This window comes from Cariama cristata, unplaced genomic scaffold (genome assembly GCF_000690535.1).
Source record: "Cariama cristata isolate BGI_N322 unplaced genomic scaffold, ASM69053v1 scaffold21207, whole genome shotgun sequence".
Taxonomy (NCBI): Eukaryota; Metazoa; Chordata; class Aves; order Cariamiformes; family Cariamidae; genus Cariama; species Cariama cristata.
In genome coordinates, this window is record NW_009626701.1 from 16,835 (window position 1) to 34,445 (window position 17,611).

Below are 17,611 nucleotides of genomic sequence, written 5' to 3' on the forward strand. Positions count from 1 at the left end.
AAGAATCAGCACTGATCTGACAGAAGGTCAAGATGTGTATACTGCTGCATGCAACTCTGTGATCCACAGATGTGCCTTGTTGATCTTAGGAGTAAGCCCTGTTATTGAGGAGCTCCAGAAACGAAGGGAGGAGGGACAGTTACAGCAACCTCCCTCTACTACTCCTGAGGGGATTGGACTCATGACAAGGTGAGGTTTGCTAACTGCTTAGAATAGTTAACTCTTCTCTGTTTTCTTTATAATTGATTAAATAACCTTAGTTTTCTTCTGAGGATTTTTAGATTATTATTTTTTTAAAAAGAAAATTTTTGCCTAGAGCAATGTTGTACTTTTGTTGAGAATAGTGATTTTTCTCAATTTTCTTTGTCCATATTAACTAAACCTTAATAAGAGCTTTATTCTGTGTGGACCATATTTACTTTTCAAAGTTGGGCTTAGTGAAAAATAGTAATGAAGTCCAGATCATCGGGTGTACAGATAATCTGAGGTAATTGGAAAAATTCTTTATTTTTCTAAAATTTGTTTATGTGTTTGGATTTTTTATTACCATATTTGTATTTTCTTGAACTTTACCAATGTCCTATATAGTAGTGTCTGCAGAAAATTTGTAGGATATGTTTAAAAGTAAAAATTTCAAAGCCTATTATCAAAAAAGTGCTGTTTGTGATTTGATTTTGATAAATATTCCTAACATACTGGCATGTGTAAGGCACTGTTGTTAGGTATAGGAGAATAACAAAGTAAAACCAGACAGCTCATTGAATTGGAGAAGTGTATAATTTAAATAGTACGAGTACTACATAATGTATTTTAATTTTCATAACCTGAGATATTCTTGGTAACACAGTTTTATTCTAAACTTGACCCATTTAAACTTCTAGAGATCTTTGTGTGTGTATTAGAATATAACGCAGGAATTGTTTAGCTGGTGCTACTAGTGAACTCCTGAGTCTATGTAAGCTTCTGGTGTACAGAAACTATGCTCTGATATTTTAAATGAAGATATTGATGGCGAGTTCAGAGGGAGATTATATATTTTCCGTACCCTTTTATACTTTTTGCCTGTTTTTGGAAATCTAGTCCCTAAAGCATGGGTGGCTGCCTCTGTAATTGTCAAAAGTGACTTTCATCTCTAGCATATCAACTTTAAGATGCATTTTATGGGTGGGTTTTTAATAAGTTCAGTGCTTTTTCACCCACTTACTCTGTCTCTGTTTTCTTGTCCTCTCAGAAATGTTTCTGTATACTGTATGTAATACATATACTTACTTGAATGATCAGTCATTTGAAGTTGCCATTTGTTCAGTTGACCTGTAAGGGTGTTACTCTTAACAAAATTTACTAATACCTTTTATAAGCATAATAATTGAAGCCATCAGACCACTTTTTTCCTCTTTGGTGTGGTCTTGTCGTGTTTTGTGATAGTCTGCTCCCAAGTAAAACTATGGTACCTGCTAAATTTGCCTATCAACTCTTACTTTTGCCTAATACCAGTTTTTCTTTTTGTGTGTATGTGCGCATGTGCATGAATGTATATGCACCTGAAGCAGGAGTGAAAGTCTTACTGCAGAAAGTCGCTCAGTCCATGCAAACTCAAACTACAGATTGATTAAGTCAAGAAGTGAATCTGATTTGTCTCAGCCAGAATCAGATGAGGAAGGTTATTCACTGGTAAGTAAACTAGCATTATGTATTTAGAGATTGTCAATATAATATTTAGGTGGGAAGTACATCTTAAACCTTTGTTCAGTACTGTGTTTCAGTACTGTAGTTTCTCTTCTAATAACAGCCATTGTTACGAGAAAGTAATAGTGGTAGAAAAACAATTGAAATTATTATAGCTCTGTTAACTTTCTCACTTTTATGGGTGAGCGATGCATTTTTATTGCTCAAATATTACACACCACATAAGTGCACCTAAAGAAATGAGACTTTTATTAATCTTTTAATCTAGAGTGGAAGACGAAATGTTGATTTGGATTTGGCATCATCACACAGAAAGAGGGGTAAGTTTTATTGTTTACCTAGTGAATATTGACCTGATAAATGTTAGTATTTCTTAAGTTAAAATGTGTTTGCAGTTAGATACAGTACGTAATGGCAATCAGGATGTTAAAACCGAATATTTAAAAATAAGATTTAAAATAATTGTTACCTACTCTTTGTTGTGCTAAATTCTGCTGCTTTGTGGCTTGGTTGTAGTTATAACCTAGGAAATACTACTTATTCTAGTTTCTAGAATTGTGATGCTCTTTTGAAAAAAGTGAGGATTTCTGTGAGGCTGAGTGAATTAGGAACTTTCATTCTGTTTTCACTGACATGACTTCAGGAAGAAAAAATTGGTGGAGAAGTTCAAGTGGAACCCCCTACTCTTGTGCTAACAATGAACATTTACTGTAAAATGTGCTTGAACATGGAGAACTCTTATCCAGGAAATAATGCTTCAATTTTTGCATCCTCTCAACATGAGCACACCTACAGATCTAAGCAACCGCTTCTTCCATTGCTCCAATATAAATTAGATTTTTAGTTCTTGTACTGCTTTTTGTTACTGCTTCATTCTGGGGAATCTCAATGAGCTTCTTCCTAGAAGGTAGTGGAGGGAGCAAAGGATGTTTGTTTACACAGAGACCAGAAAGTCCCACTTCAGTCTGGACGAGGCAGTGTCTCTGCTAGAATCATGACTTATGTCTGTCGTATCTGTAAAAATCTTGGGAAGAGGTTAACAGGAATTAGGTTGAGTTATGATATACCTTAGTTACAGACACCTTAATACTGTTAGGTAACGTAAGACTTCTAGTTTAATAGCTTTCATCATTAAACAGAGTACTGAGAGGTTGCTTGCTAAAGCCTTTTGGAATTGTAAAGCAAACTGTCAGTGGCAGTGCCCATTACACTTCGATTTGTAAATAATGTGCAAAGGAATTCCTTGTACATGGATGATCAATTGAACCAGTTGAGCAAATAAAGAAATTTACTAGAGCTGTTCGTATTGTGACAGCAGGATGTTTGTTGGAGTTTTCAGTGTTAGAAGATCTGATAGCCTCTGTCAGCACTCTGATCTGCAGTATATTCTTTGAAGCCACCATTTTTAGCTTTGCCTTTAATCTGACACAGAACTCTCTGTTTCCTAAAACTCACTCAGGAAATCATCTTGGGTTAGAACTGAGATACAATATATCTTATGGATTATGATTCCTGAACTGTTGGTTGGACTGATGAGGTGGTTTTGGTCATGGGCTTCAGGAGGTGAGGAATAATGCAAGGATCAACCAACCAGTATAGAAGCTTTTTATTACAGAATACCTACACCAGGCGTGCAACGCTGAAGAGAAACAGGGGTAAATGCGGTTGATCCATCCGGAACCTGAAGAAGCTCAAATAGCTCGTTTGCGAACTGAACACTGTGACAACAAGTACTGATACCTGGTTTTTGGTACTGGAGGACTTATTTGCTGTCCCCTGGTACTTACAGATTTTTTTTTTGTCTGGTTTTGGCAACTGGAAGTTAGTCAGCATACAAAAATGAAAACTTTTCTACATGTACTGGATGATATATATATATATGACAGTTTGGGCTGATACCCAATACCAGGCTCATCCGGTGAGTACAGGCGCATTTACAGGGAAATGTTCCTGATACTTATATCATGGTCAGGAAAAGATCTACAAAGATCTGTGTGATCAAGTGGACGAGCTGTTCAACTCGGTGCTATTTAAGGTCTTTCATTTCTTATGAAATGTCTGGTTTTGTGAATCCTAGTTATCTTCTAGAACTGAAACATGCCCCAGTGTTTGGTGAAGATGTAACTTGCAGCCATTTTGGATTGTCTACCCCTTGTAACATAGCCAGCACAGTGAAGTGCTAGAGATACTGCAGTGCCTAACAAGGATGTTTTGACTGGTAAAACCCCGTCAGTTTCATCTTTATTCTTGTAATATGCTGTGACTAATAAAGGGGACATATATGTTCACTGTTACATCGGCTTGAAGAATAGGAGAAATCTAGGTTCTTACAGCATATTCACATTATGCTGCGCTCTGTCCCAAGTTGCTGGCAAAAGAGGTTAAGGAGTTCCATCAAAATGACCTATGCGCATTTGAATTTGCTACATGTGTGAAGAACTGAAGGATTAGAAAAGGCTGAGTTTCCTGTTTATGGCAAGTAAACCGCTGTAGAAAAGATGACCTACAGAAGACTACAGCATTGTTTTTCAAGATGTTCTCCAGCTGGATTTTTAAGTCCCTCCAGAGTCAGATTCCTCTAAAGCAACCATTAGACATTTTGTGAGAAACAAGCAGCATATTTTTATTTGCTAGGCCTTTTTTTGAGATGTTCTTTCTGTATTCATGTTCGTACCTTGTGCTCCTAGGACTTCCACATGTAAACTGCTTTTGAGTAGAAGATGTGGAAGGTTTTATGTCCCTCGAAATGAGGAGAAGGAGAGGAGGGAAACATGTATGCCATACAGATGCTGGAGATCTCCATTTTGAGTGCTGAGGATAGTCATGTATTAAAACAGAAGTATATGTGGAAAATACTTCTTGAATTGCAGTTAACATAAAGAAAAGCCTCCCGTGTTCTCTCGTCTCCATTTCTAAAAAACAGCAGCAATCACTGTTGCTTTAAGGGACTTACAACTGAACTTCTCAAATTTTGGTTGGATTGAATATAGAGGTGGCAATGTTAGGTGGGAAAGAACAAGTGGAGTCTTATAGAAGAACCATAGGAGTCATTTCTCATTTCTTTTGGCTTAAGTTTATTACTCAAAAAATTCAGTCATGTGTCCTTTTACATGTGGTTTTTAGAATAATATCACTGCAGTTTGCAGCAGTCCCTTGAAAATATTTGTTCTTTTAAATGTATCTCCATAAACTGTGAAGGAAGTTGACGAGCAGAGCTAATTGGAGAGCGAGTTTTTTTCGTTCTATCACCATTTTTTTTCCTGTAGGCTGTACTATTTTGGAGACTTAAAAGGGAATATTCACTAAAAAAAATTCCTTAATATATGGGCATGAGGTTCTTCCTATCTCTTCTTAACAAGTTTACTAGAATTTAACCACACTACTTGTTACAGAACCCTGACCACACAAGATGTTTCCAGCTGAGGTTTTGTAGGGTTAATTTATCCTCAACTATGCTCTACGCAGAGTATTTGATCCTTGCAAAGTTGTCAAAATAATGTAGTGTGTATAGGTTATCAGTGAGTGGCTCTTTTGTAACAGGCAGGAGAGTAATTCTCTCTCGAGTGAACTGGCTTATTTTAGAACTTCTGTTTATTGAATGCAACAACTCTTCTTCCAAATTCAGATAGCATTTCCTTAATAATTGAATCTCACTATTGGTTATAGTCTGATTTTTACGGTACGAAAGCTGTTCCTATTCATAATTGCAATATAGAAAACCAGCAGTAGAAAGACTACTAATATTATAACTTGTTGTTATGGTCTTGCAGATGGGTATGGAGGGAAAGCATACTCTTTTTACTCAATTAACATCTTAGCCACTCAGTCCAATCTTTAATTGCCTTCTTCCTTAATTTTTCATATCTGTTCAGAAATATGTCTGTGGTATTCCTACTTCAGCCTGAGGATCTTTTGAGTATCTTGTCCCTTGCTATTAGTTATTTCTGAATTAGTAAATTTTTCCTTCCCTTGCTGCAGAAAAAGTCTTTTTCAGTACTTTTGCTATAAGGGTGATGAGCACATTATTATTTCCCCCTCATATCTAAGCTCTCTGGGGTTTTTTTGTTGCTTAGATTAATCTTTTTCAATTTTGCAGATCCAGAGAGTATGCATCAAAATGTTATACCTATCCTGCACAGTACCTGTGGGATAATCTACGCTGCTTTAGATACCTGACAGTAATGAATGCGTATTTAGCAGTGCAGTCATAAACATAGTTACAGACAGATAAATGAGAGTCCTCCAGTCTTGGGTTTTCTTACTTCAGATAAATCTTAATTCAGTGAATTTCATTGTGCTTGTGTGTACTGTAGCACTTTACTAACACAATTGGGCAACTCTGAAAAAAGCAGCAACTTAAATGAAATCCAAATTAAATTGAAATAATTTTGTGTACCTGTAATAATGAGTTCTGCATTTTGAAATTGAAAGATCATGTTCAAGTAAGGGATATAAACATGTCTTGGTGTATGCATATAACTGTGTTAAAGGGGATATGCTTTTTTCCCCCTGAAAAGAAGGTGAAGAATTTAGAAAGTCTGTTACCTAGGCTATACTAATTCAAACCAACAGTAAATATTTTTTTCCCAAATTTTGCTGCTTGATATATTGTTGTATTGATTGAGATGAGACTGATCATTTAAGTTTAAATCAGAATAATATGAGGAAGAGGTTTTCTGAATATGTTACCTTCTGTTTCAAATGTCTGCTTTTGTCTTCTGATTCTTGTGTGGTGTAGTGTATTTACTCCTTTTTGGCCAGTTGAGCCCCAGAAAAAAGAAGAGCTTCAAGCAAGTAACTGATGGCATGTTTATTTTTTTGTCTCTATAGCTTCCCTACGTATTTTATGTTTTATGAATTGTGTATTGCAGCTGTGCCACATTCATTTAGAAAACTCATTATTACAAGCTGGCTTATAAGGACAAGTAAAATTTTTTTTTTACTGTAAACTTAAAGTTTATTCTTATGTGCAACTCTATTCATGTGATTGTAGAGGCTTGTGGAAGTGCTAAGCTGCAATCAGTTCTGTGTAATTGATATTACACAGAATCATGCTAAGCTCTAATATACAATCATACTTTTGATTCTTACATTGATATTTAACATCTTCAAGGAAAAAGATTACTTTGTTTTAGATTTGTGTGCCCTAATTCTTAAATGTTTTTAGTTCTGAAGTATACTACTTTGACTTCTGACATTTTTGTTTTTAAACTCTATATTTATAACTTCTCTTGTTTTACATTTAATCTGTGTCTCATAATTGTTGGGCTTTTCTCCTAATTTGAAACAATTTTAGATTGTTATTGTATTTAAACATTCTTGCAGTTAATACTAAAATCATTGGCTAAGACCTCATCTTTTTTTCAAATGTGAAATCATTTAGGTTTTTATTAATATATGGTGGGGTTTTTTCTTACAAGATTTACTGACTATCAAAACTGAATTTTCTTCTGATGTTCTGTTAATCCTTGAAAGATCTTCTTTAGCTTATGTTTTAAGACATTAGAATTGCCTTTTTTTTCTTCACAAATTCTTTGATTCTGTGCTGCACTTCATAGTGGCATAGCGTAGCGTAGGACAGGTAGAAGATAGGAAGCTAATGTCACTTTGGAATGCTTTAAGCTCTCCTGCTGTTGAAAGACTGTAGGGCTTGAAGAGGCTTTTGAAATAGTTGTTGCTGTATAGGCAAAATTTTGTGGACTTAGTAATGATTTAGCTATGCTTCCTGTAGGTAATCTGAGGCTTTGTTTATCCTCTCCCTTGGGCTCAGTTCACCATACATATGCTAGGAAACTCCTGAGTGTTTTAGCACCCTTTTATTCTACTCTGTCCTATTTATCTTATGTTTCTCACCTGTCACTTCAGCATATAATTTAGTTTTTAATGGAGAGCTTTAAAACAAGTATTACAAGAATTAATATTAAAATTAGGGTAAGGTGGTATCTGTCTTTACCTTTGTTTTAAATAATGTCACCAGGTATAAGTTATAAAATTGAGTAACAGAATTTCTTTAAATTCTTTCATAGTAAACGTGACAAAATAGGTTGTTTTCTGTAACCCGGGTGATATTGCTGTGTTACATAAACCAGCAGAAAGTAGGAAATTAGATTGCACTTTGAAAAATAGTGTTTAAACTTAATCTTTGCATTGTTGAAAATAGATTTGTGTGTGTATATTTTTGTCAAATACCTAATATGACCTAAGTACTAAAGCCATTGCAATCTGTTTAGTAGCAAGTGTAAGGAATACCGTGCAAATGAAGGTGAATGCTTTTTACACAAACAGAAATGGGATGCGAACAGGTTTTTATGATTCGTAGCCCTGACAATTAAATTTTTTGGCAACTAAGTGGAGATTAACTACCCAATTTTCAAAGGAAAAGCAAAATTTCACAGTATTTTGAATCTGTAGGTTGCACGAAGGTGCAAATTATGACCTGCAGGTGCAGGTTGGTTGACAGAATAACATTTTGTCTTTACCTCGGGGCAAGAGTGCTGTGGAATGGTTGCTAGGAGAGTTGTCCTAAGTTCAAAAAATGATGTGTCTCTTTCCTTGTTTCTATGAGCAGCTGCTTATGGAGCTGCTGCAGGTAGGCAGTGTTTAAAGGTCCTGAAACCTAGTATCCAGCTGTCACCATTGGAACTCAGCCTCACCGATGAAAGAAAGCGTTCCACAGATTAATTTCTATGAATTTGTGTGACTTTTTCCTTAAAATGGCTATGTTTAATAATGTTTCAGGCCAATACCCTGTAGACAGATTTTAAAAACTGAAGTGTTAATGTAAATTTGTATGAGTACTGTGAATGGGTTGGATTCTCCAAATGATATCTGTAGCTCCTTGTGCACAAGAGAGAAAAATATTTTAAAATTCTATGTAGATTATTTAAGATAATTCAAACTAAAATTTCAAAGTGAATTTAAACATACATTAAGTTTCCATGTAGGACTCCAGACATTACCTGTCTATACAGATGGAAAGTTCTTTTGAGCAGGGTCTGCCCTCTTGAATACCTTGCATACCTCCAAGTTGGCTAACAGCATTTACAAAATATTTAATCCAAAATAACATTGTGCTTTTTCAAAGCTATGAAATATATAGCAGCTTGATTAAAACAAAGAAGCATTCTTGTTTTATTGTTAGACCTTAAAATAAATATCCGAAGTGCACAATTTCTGTTGTGGCAGATCTTTTCTTTAATATTTTGTCATTTAGCTGCAAAGCATTTTTATTCAGTGTTCTAGCTTTAAGTTGAGCGGTTTGAGTGGCTTCTAGCTTTTTGTTTTCTCACTCGGCAGCGTGTTGCAATACTGCTTAACATAATTAAAAGAAATACAGCCTTTCCTTTAGGGAAATTGCTGTAAATTTAAATCAAGTGTTTTGCTCTAAGTTGCTTAATGCATGGTATAATTAACATGAATATCCATTTTCCACCTGTATGAATAGCACCTGTTCAGTCTTTACTTGCTGTCAAAATGTGTTACTTGGTGAACTGTAATTTATGAGACTTCATTATGTATATCTTTAGGACCAATACACAGTCAAGTGGAACCTTTAAGTGACTCATGGGCTCGACTAAAACACAGCAGAGATTGGTTATATACTTCCTCCTACTCATTTGTTGAGTCAGATTTTGATCTCTCAAAATGCCTTGGAGTTCATACTTTGATTGAAAATGTTGTCAGCTTTGTAAGTGGAGATGTGGGAAATTCACCAGGATTTAAGGAACCAGAGGAAAGTATGTCCACCAGTCCACAAGCATCAATAATTGCAATGGAGCAGCAGCAGTTGAGGGCTGAGGTAAGTTTCAGTATAACACCTTTTCTTATTCTTCATATATTATACTCATTTTATGGAATTTTTTATTTTTTTTAAAAAAAAATATTGTCCAAATTCTGTCTAATAAGGACATTTTTCCTCTCTTCTCTGTTAAAATATCTTAACTCGAACTGGAAACTTTTAAGTTTTGTTTTAGAGTTTGTTTATACAAAGAATTCCCTTTTTTTTAAAAAAAAAAAAAGAGTGTTGATGAGAAAACAGTTACCTTATTTGTTCTCGCTTACAGTTGAAGATGATTTAATTCTAATTTCTAAGGATACTTGCTACTTACTTAATAGTGTCTTTTGCCTGCCTTTATTTTTAGCTTCGTCTGGAAGCACTTCATCAGATTTTAGTGCTTCTGTCAGGGATGGAGGAAAAAGGGAGTGTGCCATTAATGGGAAGTCGTCAACTGCCAGGATTTCAGTCGTCTTCATTGCTTACTTCTGTTAGATTACAATTTCTTGCTGGCTGCTTTGGTTTGGGCACTGTAGGACATGCAGGCACCAAAGGAGAGAGTGTAAGATTGCATCACTACCAGGTATGTACTTTAATAGTTTCTGCTGTTTCAATAATGAGGTGATCAAAATGTATCAGTCCTTACAATATTTGCTTGTTTGACCCAGGATGGTATCAGAGCAGCTAAGAGAAGTGTTCAAATTGAAATCCAGGTGGCTGTGCACAAAATTTACCAGCAATTATCTGCTACATTAGAAAGAGCTCTGCAAGCTAATAAGCATCACATAGGTAAGTGAAAACCAGATTTGCAAAATATGTCCTCTAATATACAGTACAACAGCGTATATGTTTAACAAAGCAGACTTTGATATTAGTGACCAGAATTCACTGAAGTGTCTGTCTGACTTCTTTTCCTGAGAGAGAGCAGCTTTTTAACCTTTTTCTGTCTTAATTTTCAACAGTTAGGCCTTTTTATTTTAAAACTTTTCAGTACTGTCAGCCTTTCTATTCCACATACTACAATCTTCTACAGTCATTCATGTCTTCAGTGCTTCAAAGTGACTTTTAGGTTTTTCAGGGATAAACAGTTTTCTGAAGAGATGAAAAGTTTCCAATCTTTTTTCCCTTTGTTCAATTGAACTTGGTTTAAACCCAAACCTGAAGAACAGGGCATCTTGCCTGTTTTGAAAGGTCTTTCACCTGTCCTTCTATACCCAGGTATTGCTGTGTGCTTTTATCCTTAAGGGGTAGCTGTACTCCTTTGTGCCTTTGTACATGCACTGACTGAGAGCTTCAGTGCAGAAGAGAGTTCTGTAATTCAGTTTGTTGGTAGAGCCTTGATGGGCATTCTTACCTCAGTTGTTTTGTTGTTTCACTTACAATTAAAATGGAACGATAAGAAATTTCTTGACAATCAACTTGGAAGTACAAGTAGAAAACTTAAGTATTTCACCCAGTTATCCTTACCCTAGAGAGAAGACTCTGGTTTGAGATTTAGCCTCAGAACATCTACATCACAAACTAGACGTACATGATAGTCTTCCTTGGACAACCTTGACATAGAAATTGCATTGAGTTAAAGGGGGTTACAATGGTACATCAGAAAGACTACCCCAAAGTGTCAGCTAAATAAGGCTAACTCTACTTGAAAATTTAAATTATTAAATTTTATTTTTAAAATAATCTATTGTTCTTGATATTCTTACTCTAAACAGCTTATTAATGAAAAACAATTTTATTTTAATCTTAGAAGCACAACAACGTCTTCTGTTGGTAACAGTCTTTGCTCTAAGTGTACACTATCAGCCTGTTGATGTCTCTTTGGCCATTTCCACTGGTCTGCTAAATGTGCTATCACAGTTGTGTGGCACAGACACCATGTTAGGACAACCACTGCAGTTGCTGCCTAAAACTGGTGTTTCTCAGCTCAGCACAGCTTTGAAAGTAGCCAGTACCAGACTACTTCAGATCCTCGCTATCACCACAGGGTAAGTATCAGATGCTCCCTTGCTTTCAGAGAACTTAATCCTTAAGCTTTTCAGCACTCTTTAAAAAGAACTTTTCTTTTGTGTGAGCTTTCTTTAGGAACAATAAATGTTGTTCAGAAGTATGTAAGTGAAGGGAGGGTAAAAGAGAGTAGTCACATTATTCGTAAGAAGGATGCACATAAGACTGATAAATATTTTTATATTGTAAGTGAGGAATTTGGACCAGAATAATTACAACTTTATGGTCTGTAAAGACTGTACTCTACTATTCCACATTTTGCCAGTGTGGCTTTGTACCTAGATCTGTTTGGTTGATATGAGGCGGCTTTCTCTTTCTGTGTAAAAGTCATTTGTGTAAAAGCAATACCAATAATGTGGTAGGAGTTCTTCAGAGCAGTACATTGTGCTTCTTTTCAGAATATAAAGTAATTTCCTGAGGAGTAGTGGCCTCTGCTAGGCCAGGGAACAGCATCCAAAATCCTGTCAACATTTAAATATTTAGTTTAACTCAGTAAAGAAAAAAACAGTGGAGAAAGTATTTTCTGTTTGGAGCAAGAGTATTATTTAATATTCTGTACATGCATCTTCATTTCAGTGTTCATACAACACATTGCATTTACCTGCCAAATCCGTTATGTAAAAAATACGACCAATAACGCCCCACAAAAAAAATACCCTAAACCAACAAAAGCAGCGCCCCATCTTTGGAAGTTGCAGTGGGATTATGTTTAATTGACTAAGTTGTTCTTTTTTCCCTAGGAAGTACTGGAAATGTATTCTTTGATTCCAAAGACTGAACAGTTTTAAGTATCTTAAAAGTAGAGTTCAAATAAGAATAATCTGGCAAGTGTTTGGTGAGGGATGGGGAAAAGTAACCTGCTGCAATAGAATGAATTAGAATTAGTGCTGCGTAAGGCCCAGTTGTCACTTGCACTGAGTTTGTAGTTGTGTCTTTATGTTATTGTTCCTTGGATCAGCTCTCAAATTCTCCTTATTTTTACTCTTTTTTTTGGGTGTGTATAGAACCTATGCTGACAAACTGAGCCCAAAGGTGGTCCAGTCTTTGCTGGATTTATTATGCAGTCAGCTGAAGAACTTGTTATCACAAGCTGGTGTGATGCTTATGGCCTCCTTTGGAGAAGGGGAAGGTGAGGAAGATGGACTAGAATCAAAAAAGGCAGATTCAAATGGAGATAATGAGAAGAGAGACTTCAGAGGTAATTATCTTACATAATTTCTGTTACAATTTTGAAATTCCAGAAAGCATAATGGAAGAAACCACTGAACGCTGAGGCCCTCACCCCCTCTACTGTATTTTGGTTATTGTTGGATCATTCTTAACTCTGTAAATTAGATTAAATAAAGTCATCAAATAATTTTGTGCTCAGATTTATATAGACTTGATACATAAAGCAGTTTAAAAGTAGGAGCAGGTTGAGAATTAAGAATTACTCCAGCTGGTTTGGAATTAGGAGGAGAATACTCGAAAACCTCGAAAAATGAGGTTTTTGTAATAGTGTTTTTCATAAATGCAGTCATAAGAATTTAATTATCTAAATTTCAAATTGCAAATAAATATAGCTTATTTCAGGAAATTGTTGTATTTGCTTTGTATTTTGCAGTTTTGCAGTCTGAGTGGATGGCAAGATGTTGACCCTACCCTGTCATATTAAAAAATCTGCGACAAAAGATTTTCTGAAATTAATGTCTTCATGTAATTTGCAGTCTTTTAATGAGCATTTTGAATTTCTGTGGAAATTGTGTGTTTGAAGAAACTTTTGATTGGAGCTTGGTTTAAGGTGTTACATATGGCTTTGGTTGTGCGTATAACTGTCTTCGCTTATAAATAATGCAATGGCTGATGAATTTGTAAGATAATTAGAAATTAGGATATAAGGTCTTTCCACAAACGTTTTCTTGATAAAACTACCTGGGAATACAAACCAAGGGTGTGAGGAAGTATAGTGCGTTGCATCAAAAATCCCCATAAAACAAAAACATACTTGGAAACCAATGGTTACATTTTATATTACAGGGACATTTATAAATAATCACATGTATAGGATTTATGTGGCAAGGTTTTGGTAGTGGGAGGGGGCTGCAGGAGTGGCTTCAGCGAGAAGAAATCAGGAGCTTGCCCCTGTGTCAGATAGAAGCAGTTTCAGCCAGCTCCAAAGCAGACCCACCGCTGGTCAGAGTTGAGCCAATCAGCAGCACTGGTGGTGCTTCTGTGATAACATACTTAAGAAAGAGTAAAAAAAACCACCGCAGAGCAACTGTGTGAGAAGAGTGGGAAAAAGGTGAGAGAAACAACTTTGCAGACACCAAGGTCAGTGAAGAAGTAGAGGGATGAAGAGGAGGTGTTCCAGGCTCTGGAGCACGGATTCCCCTGCAGCTGGTGGAGAAAACCATGGTGAAGCAGGTTGTCCATCTGCAGCCCATGGAGGACCTCTGCCAGAGCAGGTAGATATACCTTGAAGGAAGCTGCAGCATTTGGAGAGCCCATGCAGGAGCACAATTCTGGCAGAAACTGTGGCTTGTGGGGAGCAGTCTGTTACTGAAGGATTGTATCCTGTGGAAAAGGATCCACAGTGGAGCAGTTCTTGAAGAACTGCAGCCCATGGGAAGGACCCATGATGGAGCAGGAGTAGTAGAGACAAAGTGTTGTTAGGTGACCACAACCCCCTCACATTCTCGATCCCCCTGCTCCGCTTGAGGGTGGGGAGATGGAAGAGTTAGGAGTGAAGTGGAGCCTGGGAGGAAGGGATGGTTGGAGAGAAGGTGTTTTAATTTAGTCCTACTCTATTTTTCATTGGCAATAGATTAAATTAACCTTCCCCAAGTTGAGTCTGGTTTGCCCATGATGGTAATTAGTAAGTGATCTCCTTGCCTTTATCTTGACCCACAAGCTTTTAGTCTTTTCTCCCCGTCTTGCTGAGGAGCAGAAGTGAGAGAGCAGCTTAGTGGGCACCTATCAACCAGCCATCATGTAATAACTGATTATTGTATTTTTACTAACAGAACGGTTTGTTGCCAGTAAGAAGGACTGCTAATAAGGTTGTAATAATAAAGTTGTAAATGATAACTTTTAATTTAACTTCCTAGCTGCTCTCCGAAGGCAACATGCAGCGGAATTGCACTTGGGAGACTTTCTTGTTTTCCTACGTAGAGTTGTATCTTCAAAAGCAATTCAGTCAAAAATGGCATCTCCAAAGTGGACAGAAGTACTTCTTAACATTGCTTCTCAGAAGTGTTGCTCAGGTATGATCTTTTCAAAATGTGCTCAATGGTTACTTGCATTTCTGTAGCGCAGTTCCTAAAAATAAGGCCTGATAGAACATGTGTTACACAGTGAACAACTAAAGCTAACTTTAGCAGGTGTACACTAGTTACACTTTGGAGAATTGTGCACTGGTGGCATGCAGCTGACATCATGGGTGCATGCCTGATGCAGAAGTCACTTTCAGATTATTAACACATCGTTCCATCTTTAGGAGTTCCCTTGGTTGGCAATTTGAGGACTAGACTTCTTGCACTTCATGTACTAGAAGCTGTATTACCTGCTTGTGAATCTGGCGTTGAAGATGATCAAATGGCTCAGGTCTTTATATTTTGTTACAAGCTTTTACACCTGTTTTCTTCAAGAAGTCTCATTAAACTTTTAAATGTGTCATAGGTTTGTTCAGAATCCAAATCAAGTGAAGATCAGTGTAGATATTTGCTTATCTAAGAGCACTAAATGTTTTGACGTTTATACCTACAAAGCAAAGTAAAACAGTATAATATTATTTGTTGTCCTCGTCTTGGATTTAAAATGATCTGAGTTATGTTCTAATACACCAGGTTGTTGAACGGTTATTCTCGCTTCTGTCTGACTGCATGTGGGAGACTCCAATAGCTCAGGCTAAACATGCAATTCAAATAAAGGAGAAAGAGCAAGAAATGAAGCTACAGGTAATAATGCTTTTACTTTCTCTCTTGACTGAATGCAACTGAGTTACATTTACCACAAATATTTTGTCCTTTTTCTGGTAGAAGCAAGGAGAGTCTGAAGATGAAGATGAGAATCTTCCCATACAGGAAGTGTCCTTTGACCCTGAGAAAGCTCAGTGCTGTGTAGTGGAGAACGGGCAGATTCTCACTCACGGTAGTGGAGGTAAAGGATATGGTTTAGCATCCACTGGAGTTACTTCTGGGTGTTACCAGTGGAAGGTAGGTTGCATTAAAGTGTATTTCTTAATTTGTTTTGGAAATATACCATGATTTATAAACAACAGCTACCTATGGTTTTTTCCCTTATGACAACATTCTTGAGCAAATAATGTTTTGGCAGTGTTAGGTTTATGGCTGGACTCAATAATCTTAAGGGTCTTTTCCAACCTAAATCATTCTATTATTTTATGATTTTCAATCCAAAGTGAAGAGTTTGTGGCTGCTTTAGAGCACTGCCATTTGGATATTTCAGTACACAGATTGGAGACTGCGAATATGTGTTGTGTATTTGTAGAGTTGATGGTACTTGTCCCTAAGATCCATAGTCAGCACAAAGGTGCATTTTGTTGCAAAAGTTACCTACTGAAATATGTAGATTTTTAATTTTTTCTTTAGAAAAATAGTTCACAAAACATTTTACTGTCTTGCAAAAAGACACGTCAGCCTGTCTGACTGACAAGACTAGCTTTTAATACATCATTTGGAGTGATTTATTTTTTTTTCCCGGAATGTTAGATACATACACAGTTGTAGTCCTTGTTAGTATCATCTTTGAGTATAACACCTTCACTTCTTTTTTTTTTTTTTTAATTGAATCTGTGTAAATCACTCACTGTGAACATGAGGAGTAAAGCATATTTATTTCTGTAATATTATTTTTAACACTTGTAACCCACCTCTGGGTGTGTATGTTTTGAGTCTGAAAAACAAACCAGCTTCTTTGTATATTTACATACAGTTTTCTTCATTATTGTTAGGTTAAGTTTAAATGACTTGTTAATGACTAACCTTATACACCAAGATGTCATTTTAGAGGTAGAGCATGATTTTAGCTTATTAGCTTCTTATTTTTTATTTATTAAAAGTTTCTGAGTAAAACAGTTAAAAGTATACATAAATATGTGTAAGATAAATTTTCATTGCTTTATTACATTAAAATGTGTATTCTTGACTTTTTTCCCGTTTGTTTTGTTTTGCTTTGTAGTTTTACATTGTGAAGGAGAATCGAGGCAATGAAGGCACATGTGTAGGAGTTTCTCGCTGGCCAGTGCATGATTTTAACCATCGCACTACCTCAGATATGTGGCTATATAGAGCCTATAGTGGTAACCTTTATCACAATGGAGAACAAACTTTGACTCTGTCCAGCTTTACCCAGGGAGATTTCATCACATGCGTATTAGATATGGAAGCAAGAACTATTTCCTTTGGTAAAAATGGAGAGGTATTTAACATCGGGTTTTTTTGTGTTTTTTTTGCAACAGTAATTTGGCATGGATATTTTATATAAAGCTGAGCATGGTACTTAAGACACATGACGGTTTCAGCACTTACAAGGATTATAATACGGGTCTAACTTTGTCACGTTTCATATTTTTGCTTGTTAAAGTGTTCCAAGTTTGAGGGGTTTTGTTTTGTTTTTTAACCAGGAACCAAAACTAGCTTTCGAAGATGTGGATGCAGCGGAGTTATACCCTTGTGTTATGTTCTATAGCAGTAATCCAGGAGAGAAGGTAACTTAAATGTTCATCTGCATAGGTGTACTGGTTTTGGCTGGGATAAAGTCAATATTCTTCACAACAGCCTGTACGATGCTATGTTTTGGATTTATGACCAAGGCAGCATTGATAATGCACAGTGTTTTAGCTATTGTTGAACAGTGTTTACATAGCATCAAGGCTTTCTCTGTTTCTCACTCTGTCCCTCCCAGCCGGTAGGTTGAGGGTGGGCAAGAGACTGGGAGGGAGTGCAGCTGGTCAGCTCCCTTAAAGATACCAAAGAGATATACCATATGATATAACATCATGCGCAGCAATCAAAACTGCAGGGAAGTTTGCCAGGGGTTTCGGTTGCTCAGGGACTGTCTGCACATTGCTAAGCTGGTGGTGAGCAATTGCATTTTACATCACTTGTTTTTCTTTGTTTTTTTTTATTTTGTCTCGCCCCCCCC

At 36.4% G+C, this 17,611-nt stretch overlaps 1 protein-coding gene across 1 annotated transcript in view; it reads left to right on the forward strand.

Annotated features, from left to right (window-relative positions):
• Window positions 1-17,611, forward strand: part of HERC1 (HECT and RLD domain containing E3 ubiquitin protein ligase family member 1) — a gene marked incomplete at its 5' end in the record, with an annotated part of 75,190 nt that overhangs the window by 16,280 nt on the left and 41,299 nt on the right. Inside the window, 14 exons of the mRNA XM_009704124.1 lie at window positions 1-189; window positions 1,551-1,671; window positions 1,955-2,006; window positions 9,213-9,484; window positions 9,828-10,043; window positions 10,129-10,249; window positions 11,211-11,448; window positions 12,472-12,665; window positions 14,554-14,709; window positions 14,943-15,049; window positions 15,292-15,402; window positions 15,484-15,660; window positions 16,646-16,885; window positions 17,091-17,174. The exon at window positions 1-189 is cut by the window's left edge and continues 145 nt beyond it. Coding sequence (XP_009702426.1) covers window positions 1-189; window positions 1,551-1,671; window positions 1,955-2,006; window positions 9,213-9,484; window positions 9,828-10,043; window positions 10,129-10,249; window positions 11,211-11,448; window positions 12,472-12,665; window positions 14,554-14,709; window positions 14,943-15,049; window positions 15,292-15,402; window positions 15,484-15,660; window positions 16,646-16,885; window positions 17,091-17,174 — 2,278 coding nt within the window. The remainder of the gene's footprint in view (window positions 190-1,550; window positions 1,672-1,954; window positions 2,007-9,212; window positions 9,485-9,827; window positions 10,044-10,128; window positions 10,250-11,210; window positions 11,449-12,471; window positions 12,666-14,553; window positions 14,710-14,942; window positions 15,050-15,291; window positions 15,403-15,483; window positions 15,661-16,645; window positions 16,886-17,090; window positions 17,175-17,611) is intronic.